Below are 9,455 nucleotides of genomic sequence, written 5' to 3' on the forward strand. Positions count from 1 at the left end.
ATTTCTGACTGAGGTACACAAAAAACTGTCCCTGCTCTTTGCATCTTGCCAGCTGAACTACTACCTGCTAACCATGAAAAAAACAAGCATTCTGGGTGCAGCTGCTGTGTTTGGTACTTACATTCATGTTGCTCATAGGGCGGATATGAAAGTCTTACAGAGATCAGGATGAAGAAGATAAACAGAGGCCAGGCAACTTCGATCAGCAGCTGGAACTGGAAACAATAGAGTATTAAAACATCATATTCAAAGTACAGGACAGAACAGAGGTTCCAGGACAAACTACTTTTGCAAGCACTGCCTCACTTTGTTTGACTATGCATTCTAGGACCAAAAAGTTTGTTTCTGCAGCTTCAGAGGATAATCTGCAAAGAATTACAGGCTTTCCTCATTGATATGTGCCAGTTATGGGACTAAACTGGATGTGTTTAAGGGCTACTTTGGGCTTCTCTTTCTAATTCTTTTTGTCCCTTGAAAGAAACCTCCCAAGGAACCTTCCTAGCAATGAGCTGAATTTTTGGCTTCGTATTTTAGAGGTAGTGGGAAGTGCGAAGTACTTTCATCAGATTCTCACAGCAAACCATTGAGCTTCTCCCCTAACACATCAGACATGAAAATTGTGCTGGTGTATTGCTATGCCAAATCTTTCAGTTCCAGTGCTGCAGAAGTATATTAGTAACAGGAGAGGAGAGCTACTAAGACTAAGCTCATATCTACTTTTTATTTCGTTCTTTTGTACTTCTGCTCCCAAAAAGGCAAGCACCCACTAGCCCAGGGTGCCTATAAACAGGCAGTGAGTGTAAGGCAAAGATACAAAGAACTCAGTTATTTAGAGGGACTAGAAAAGAATATATGAAAGACTTGTTAAATGCAAAGTATTTTTTTTACCAGGAATTGAAGCACAGAAAACTTTTTTTTTTCTTGTGCACAAAGCAACACTTCAGCCTAGATCTTCCAAGACTCAAGCTAAGGTTTCTCAACCTTGAGCTTCACCAACCACACCTCTCCTTTCCCACTCCAGAAAGGTTGTCTAAACATGCATTTTAGGTAGGATACGAGACACAGAAAAACCAAAACTCTTTGTCAAGTAAACAGAAATCTTTTGTCCTTCTTTCCCAAAAGAAGTCTTTTTTAGTAATATGTCTATGTAGCTTTTATTACAAGCCAAATAGGATAAGATCTGCAACCTAGTGGGAGAGAGAATCTCTACACACAAATGTGTTTTCCCATGTTACACTATTAACAGCTAAAATTAGGCTCTTGACAAAAAGTACAAGGAACTCCACGCAGACTTCGAGGTGAGACTTCTAGGTGACTCCCATACCTCAAAATAAATAGTGCATTAAAACAAATGCCACTTGATCCAGCAGAGGAAAACATCTAGGATGACTCTTCACAGGTACATTTAAGGGCTGATGTCCAATCAGATGGCAACTCCACCCAAAAGGCATAAAAATTGAGCATCAGCCTTGCAAGCATTCCTGGTAACAGCGCCAGGCTCTGTCAGATGAGTTTGGGATATCGTTTCCTATACATTATTTTCACGCACATATTGTATGACTACTGGAGAAGAAACTCCACTGAGACAATGCTAATGAAGATGTTAGGAAGATGTCTCAGTATCTTTGGTCTCTGTTTTAACAACAAACAGGGTAGTTGCAGCACACAGAGCCATTAATGATGACAGTCTGGCTGGCTCTGACCGGTGAGAGATGCTCACAGTTAGGATACTGACACCTTGTCTACTCCTTCCCTTTTCAGAACCCCTTCACAGGTGCTGTCAGGATGGCATAGCAGGACTTCTCTTGACAGGAAGGTGGCTGTGAAATCTGGACAAGCCACTCCCTCCAGCAGCATCAATGGCTGTGCTCTGGCACAGATCACGACCCTCTGCCACCCTGGCTGCCATCACAAAGCACACACACAGAGGGACTGCCACTACATTCTTTGAGGAAGAACAGTGTCACCTGGGCTTGTGGAAGCTTCTTCGGATGACCAAGGTGGCCAGATAGCCTCTTGCAGCCCTGTGACTGCTATAAAACCAGTAAGAAAATGCTGCCCTCAAGATCAAGCCCTAGCTTGCTCAGAGAAGTATCAGCACCAGCTGCACCATGCTGGACAGTAGTACCTAAATGGACCTGTTGTTAAAGGAGGATCTTGGTCACCAGCACAAATGGCTCTCCTTTTGCATGCCAGATTATGATTAATTACACAACCACAAAAGGTAGCCACATGTGGGTTGCATGCACAGCACCGTATGCCTCTGCACACACAACGGATTGACAGGCTCATGGAGGATGGAGAAAGGAAGGATTCAGCTTGGACTGACTGAGCTGCACCTTTGCGGCTGAAGACTGTGGCATCATGGCAGCCACTGAAATGCTACTTAGTGAGAGACAGCTGGCAATTGCTGCACCAGACTTGCATGGAGTCAAGCAGCAGCACCAGCAGCACTTCAATAAAGTTTGGACTCCCCTGGCCAGCCTCTTGTGCTGTTCAACAAAAACTGAATTCTCCTTTTGTTCCCAAAAGTCAGTAGATTTCTTCCCCTACTGCCTCCTCACCTTTCTGCAACAGTGCTTTTTATCGACTGCGGCCTTTGCAAAGGAAGACACAGAAGTACTAAGAAGGATATATCTCAGTGAGGTTCATACCAAGTAGGTACTGAGAAAAACAAAACAAAAACCAGTCTCCTAACCCACTTTTGTGCTGCAATTATTATACCAGCCTAGTAAATAGTGAAGTTAAATCTTTAAATGTCAATCCACTCTGTCACTCCTGCTACATCTGAAGGAGGAACATCCTCATTTGCACACAGCAGGTGAATTCAGAGGCAGCACTTAACCAAGAAAAAACTGCTCCTAATGTTACTGAGGCATGCCAAATTTATACCAGTTAGCTGATGATGCAGGATACCAATAAATATTGAGATGCACACTGTGTCAACAGGAAATCTGTTGAGCAAGAACTAACCAAACTATCACCCCATCTCACTGGGAGCTGCTCTCCCCACCTTTCTGGTCCAGTTTCAATGCAGGGAGCTACTAGCACCCTATCAGTCTCTCCACTAGAGTTCGAGGCATCTCTTCACTTGCAAGACAGCAGAAAGAAAGAAATGTTTTTCTACAGTGACCCCTGAACATGATTTCTCTTTCCTCCTCTCCTGCTATAAACTCGTTCCCTCCACTCTGGTGCTGTTGGAAGTTATCCAGTACAAAGTAACGCTTGAATTGCACACGTCAGGCTGAGCTTTGAACCTAGCTTTCGCAACACAGCCCATCAGCCAAGGAGAGGCTTTGGTGGGAGGCAAAGGCTAGTCCACACTTCTTGTGGCAAGAAGGGTAAGGATCAAGCTATTTCTGGGCTACATCTTCAGTAAAGTACAAATGAGAGAGAGCCCTCACCAGCACATCCAGCTCAAGGACAGTGGTCTCCTAATAGTAAAGCAAATACATGAATGACTGTGCAGCCATGATAACAGCACAGTGAGAAGAGATGTTTTGCTATTTTTCTGCCATTTTCTGTTAAGTGGCCTTCCCCTCCTGCTGTCTTTGGGTAAAGCTTAAATAGGAACCATTAATAAGAAAGACTTCACATATGTAGGAACCTCACAAAAACAAGAGATGTCTCAGGCCTTCATTGTGAATTGACTAATAATATCAGTGTGGAACAGAGACTATGAGCAGCTACATGCCCTTTGGGCTACTTGATGGGAAACGGACACAAAAGCTGCCAGAAGATACCAAGAAAACAGCTGAGAAGAGCTAAGAACATGACAAAACAAGCAGCAGGAAAGTCTTTTTCACTGACACACACTCAGTCTACTGAATCTCTGTGGCATCACCAAAGGATCCCAGTGAACCTCTGCTGCCTAGTAAGCTAGCCTACAACTACCTCGACACGACATGCATGCTACATTTAGGCCTTTTCAAGTAACTTTCAAACCTGATGCAGTATTTTCAGTAGATCCTAATAAAAAAAAAGCCATCATACTCAGTGTAAAACTCAACTGCTCTGCAATCTCCTCTAAGTTTTGCTCCAGAGAATTCATCAACGTCCTAGAGTTCCCCTCATTGCTAAAGGCAGTTTGGGAGAGGTCACAAGTAAGATCTCTAATGGCAAGGGAAAAAGAGACTGTTTTCAGCTCAAAGAGCCCATGTTATACAGGCAATAGCTGAGACAAGCTTTTTAGGAGCTGTAGCCAGTTTTGACACTATCTTCCTCAGCTCCGTTGCAACATTCTTCTAAATTGTAGGGCTGTTTGCAAGGTTAGGATGCTGGCCTATGTACATACAGAGCAGACAGCCTCACTTCTTGTAGCTGCTGCAGACCATAGCCTCTCAGCTGAGCAGTCCTGTCCTGGGAGATCAAGGCTGCTGGAATATGGACAAAAATACGTAAATCACAGGAATTCCTGCTATCGGTGGCAGCTTTGTAACCACAGAGGTATACAAAATAAGTCAAAAGGTGCCATAAGCCCCCTTTGTCTGGTCTTATTTAAGAACAGATTCATTTCAACTCTGAATTCACTGGACAAGTCTTAATGAAAACAAGCCTCAGACACCTGAGCAAAGACTTCTAAGACTGTCTCTATCCTCAACAGTAAATATGACAGCCTCCCCTCTCTTGTGACTCCAAGTTTCTAAAACAACGTCAACCAGCTGGCAAGCACCCTGACATTTGCAGGGTTCAGAAAGCTTATCAGAGAGACCACTTTCCACTCACCACCTCAGTAACTCATGTTCCCTCCAAATTCCCTAGTCACATCTCCTCAAGGCCAGATTTAACAGGACAGATCTTCTGCACAGCTCTGTTATACAGGACATGTCCTTGTCCAAGACAGTTATCTCCTAAATCCCCAGAGGGGAAACAGCATGTTTTCTCTGGCTTTTAGCTGTCTGCAGGAGTTACAGCACCTTGTGAGATCTCATTAATGCAAAGGCAGTAGAATTTTAAGAACACCATACTGGATTCATGCTCCTGTGCCTTTGCCACCACAAGGAGAAACTCTTTACTGCACATTGTCTATCTGAACAGATAGAGTCCCACACTGCTAACTGATGGTGATGCCAGTACTTAAATTAATCAGAACATACCTTGGTAAAAAAACTAGGTGCCTGGATTTGTCTCCATGTCAACGTAAGAATGTCTCATGTCAGCCACTTAAGCTATGCCTGCTGTTGTAAAGTTACACAACAGGTGTGGGGCTCTCTCCTCATTTACAGAGACTAAAGATGCTGGCTATTGCCTCTGTCATTAGAAAGTGGCAGAATTTTGTTGCTGTTGTTGCAGATTGCAGCATTCAAAAGCTTTTAGAACGAAGTACACATCCCCGCAATCTGGCCATGCCCCACCTGCAGAGGGGAGTAGGTCATGGCACAGGTTCTCATTTTACATCTTCCCTACTGCAGTCATGCACCCTCCCTGCCTGGTCTGACATGACTGTTTCAGTATTCCAATGCTCTCTCCTGCTGGTATTCAGGACAGAAGTCTTGAGCACCTTCAAGCCTTCTGTCAACCTCACCTGTCTTCCGTTTGAACTGAGTCTTTCCAAAGGCAGACCAATTGTCCTGCCAGGGATGACTACAGGCAAAACATTTAAGATACTTTTCAAGCAAAACAGGGAAACACGCTGTAAGCTAAAAGACTACAATTTAGACCTCAAAAAAAGAGCCCTGTGGCTAATACTTACAGTCTGTCTTCTTCTGTAGGTAAAGTTTTTCCATAGCAGCAATCCCAACTGCGTCCAGAAAGCCATCTTTCTTCAGCAAAGCCTAGGAGCTCCCTTTGAGCAGCAGCAGTGGCAGTACACAGCAGAGATGTTGTGGCTGGGCATTAACTAGGGAATAAAATAAAACAGAACAGAGAGAGTTAAATGGGAAAAGCTGTCTCAGAACAGAAAAGGTGACAAGACAGGGAAAGACAGAGGCTGCACTCTGTGTCCCCATGTAACCCTGCAGCCTCTCATTGCACTCCCCACCATTGCCTCCTTACCCCATGCACTCCAGCCAAGTCTCATGGATCTCAGTAAGCTCTGATTTAGACACACAGTCTCTTACCTCAGAGCTCCAGGGCAAAAGAATGCAATACCCACAGGACAAAATTCCAAGAGCAAGAACAGGCCAGAATGAGGGGAAAAAAAGTAAAATCAAAGGCTTTGAAAGCTGATTTTAAAAGACCCCTCTGAATGAGACTAAACTGTACAATTCAACTTTTTAAAAAAAAAAAAAAGGCTTCTTCCCATATATACTTTTACAATGCCTACTGCTAAACTAGGAAAGCCTTTGTTTTGAAGTCCAGTCAACACCACCACTTGTAGGATAAAATGCTTTGCACTGAACAGGCAACAGAGAAACAACCATTTCCTTGAAGGTAAATGACTAAGAATCACCCTGCAGTCATTCATATTTGGATAAAGTAAATGGTAAATTGCTGTTGAGCTCAGGTCTTGCAACCACCTGGCCTCCACTACTGTTGTGAATTGGGTGCATGCAGTATGCACCTTGTGAGAGTATGGGAGAGTATAGAGAGCCAGAAAACATTCATCTCTTGGTTCGTTAATAATAACAGGATGGTATAAGCTTGGGCACACACAGACTTTCAGGAACACTCAATCATACGGAAAGGTGAGCTTTTAGTACATTAGTTAAACTTCATTAAACCCTTTCTTCCCAGATTTAATTTGGCATAGATTAATTTACTTTTAATACTGCTTCAGATTAAGAGTAGTTTCATTCCAAGTAAATGTCCACACAGGAATTTATTTAATTCACATCAAATTAATTCTGATTTATGTAGTTGAATACACACTGTTGACAGGCTCAGTGTTAACAGGACGGTTAATAGCTGATTTAAAACACACAGCAAGAGAACCATTCTCTCCAACATCTGTTAAACTGGGAACACACATGCTTTTGATTCTAGCGTCCCACATACCAGTACCCTAGCCCCATGAGTCAGAGCTGCATGCCTGATTACAAACTGCATTGAAAACGTTCCCAAAAATCCATAAAAGTGCTAGGAACATAAGACTTGCTCAGGAAATGCTCTGACCAGTTTTACACTGGAGTAAGACTAGATTAAAAACAGCAATATAGGATGTGAGCTTTGAGTTAATGAACACTTGCGGCCTTTAAGTCTCATCCAAAAGTAAATTCCATTATTACAATGACTTGCAGATTAAAAACTTGTCTGTAATAATACAGGTCTGTATTACCAAAAAAACCCTCCTAACATGACTAACAAAGACAATTAAGCCCATTATGCTGAGTTCTACAGATAATTACACTGTAGCATCACAATAGGACAACAGTGCTTCTCAATGCCAGCACAGTGAAGCAAAGAACAACAGGACGCCTACAAAACCTCATGAATTGAATCTCACGTCAGCATGCAGGCAGCTGAGTGTACAGTCAGTATGGACTCAATTTCTGCTAGGTACTGCTGTAATTCACTGACACAACCTCTGTGGATGCTCCTTCAGAGGGATGCCCAACCGATCTGACAGGAGAGTCTTCTTCCTCCGACCTGTGGGACACTAACACATTCCAGCCTCATCTGGCTGGTGACACTGAATTCCCAGACATGCTCAGAGTGAGGCATTTGACAGGCTAATAACACATTCACAGCCAGGACAGAACCTGCCCTTGGTGGGCAACCTCAGAGGAGAAACCTGGCTGCTAAGGACTCTGAGCACACACTCACAGGCCTAAAGCACACTTTTGCTTATAGGCTTAGGTATGAGCTGGGGGGGGCTTTACAGCACCTCCTCTGCTTATCAGTACTACACATTTAAAGCTGCAATTAACATGCAATCCAAGATGAAACTGAGTGGGGAATATTATCACTTCTCCTTTGTACCACCTCCACTGACCCATTTCTGCTCAGGATTCAGGGGATTTGGCAGCCACACTTTTACTCACCCTACTGAGCAATCTAGATTGCTACTTCTGCAGCTACTTCTGCAGGCACTCCATGATCACTAATTTGGTGTCACAATCTTTCACAAAACACTAGGAGAATTGCTCTTTTTAAGTATTTTTCCACTAGGATACTCATCTGTAGGTCACAGACCTCCATTTGCTTTGCTGTGCTCTTCAAGCACACCACAACACATAGGGCATTTTTCCCCACTCTAATCCTGTAGGCACTGCACAAGTTCAGCATACAAAAGCTGAGAACAGAAAGGGGCTGCACAACGTTCTACGATCACCGATAGTTACAGATTTTATCTTCAAAAGGGTGCTCAGAGTATACACTCCATTCCCTCTTTACAAACTTCTTCCCAGCAATTACAGCTAAATACCAAATTCCACAAGTATTAAGGGCCACAGGAAGAGTGCAGGAAGGATCCCAGAGAGAACCAAAAGAGACCTTGGCCATACGGAAATACATCTGCTCCCACACCTCAATGCCCTGCAAAGAAAAACTTGAAATAGTCTGTGGGATGTTCGAAATAAAAATGTGAAAGTCCGTATACTGGTCCCTCACAAACACAGTCCATACAAAAACCCCACAGAAATACTTCTTTATGGAGGTTGTAGGGTTCATATTGCACTAGCAAACTGTAGTGAGATAAGGACACTTATTTGATCATTTAACATATCTTTGCTGATCAGCAGAAGTCTGTGCAGTCAGGAGGACTCAGCTGTGGTCCTCTGCTTGGACTTCAGGTCTCTGTAGTTCAGCTAAACTTTACTGGGAACAAAGTAAATGTTCTGGCCTTCCAGTAACACCAGGTTGCTGGGATTCAAGTTTCAAACAAAGCAAAACCACTCACTTGTAAGGACTGTGCCCGAAGAGTGAAAAATCCGGCCCAGATGTGGACACTTGCAGCTAGCCCCTGTATTAAACCAGGGGACAGGGCCTAACGCTGGACTGATGACTAAGAACACAAACTCTGAAACTGATGCACACCCAGTTCTTCCAGCCATGCTGAGGTAATAGCTACAAAAGACATACTCTGCCCCAGTATCTGTTACAGACGGGTTAATACAGGTTTGTTGATGCCAAGAGTTGTCTCTGATTTTGATCCACAGAGGGTGACATATTTGGTTCACTGATGATGCAACTAGGTCCACTTGGATTACTAATGCATCAAAAAGCACTCTGCCAACTAAGAATCACACAGTAAAATGGGTTAGCACCCTTTCAGATGTTCTTCCAGCTCACAACAGGCCAGAAATGTAAGCCAGAGATGCAGAAAACTGGTAGACCCAACACTTACCGCTCAACTGGAGCTGAAGGCCATCTGTACCTTCGTCTCAGACCAGGCTTGTAAGTTCAACTTAGCTAGGAAATCCAACTTGCCACTTAGCACTGCAGTGCCAAAGCACACAAATACCAGCTCATTTCCAGCGCAGGCTTTTGTGTCTCACCTAAGTAAGATTCTGAGTCAGCAGTAGGTATCAATGATCACTCCTGACACTAATCCAGAACTGTTTAAAGCAGCAACA

At 43.5% G+C, this 9,455-nt stretch overlaps 1 protein-coding gene across 1 annotated transcript in view; it reads right to left on the minus strand.

The window, feature by feature from the left end:
• Positions 1 to 5,845, minus strand: part of ABCA1 (ATP-binding cassette, sub-family A (ABC1), member 1) — a 67,548-nt gene extending 61,703 nt beyond the window's left edge. Inside the window, exons 1-2 of the mRNA XM_009875393.1 lie at positions 5,693 to 5,845; positions 122 to 215 (exon numbers count right to left, since the gene is read on the minus strand). Coding sequence (XP_009873695.1) covers positions 122 to 215; positions 5,693 to 5,758 — 160 coding nt within the window. The 5' untranslated portion in view covers positions 5,759 to 5,845. The remainder of the gene's footprint in view (positions 1 to 121; positions 216 to 5,692) is intronic.
• Positions 5,846 to 9,455: the final 3,610 nt, after the last annotated feature.

The sequence above is a fragment of the Apaloderma vittatum genome, unplaced genomic scaffold (genome assembly GCF_000703405.1).
Source record: "Apaloderma vittatum isolate BGI_N311 unplaced genomic scaffold, ASM70340v1 scaffold358, whole genome shotgun sequence".
Lineage (NCBI taxonomy): Eukaryota > Metazoa > Chordata > Aves > Trogoniformes > Trogonidae > Apaloderma > Apaloderma vittatum.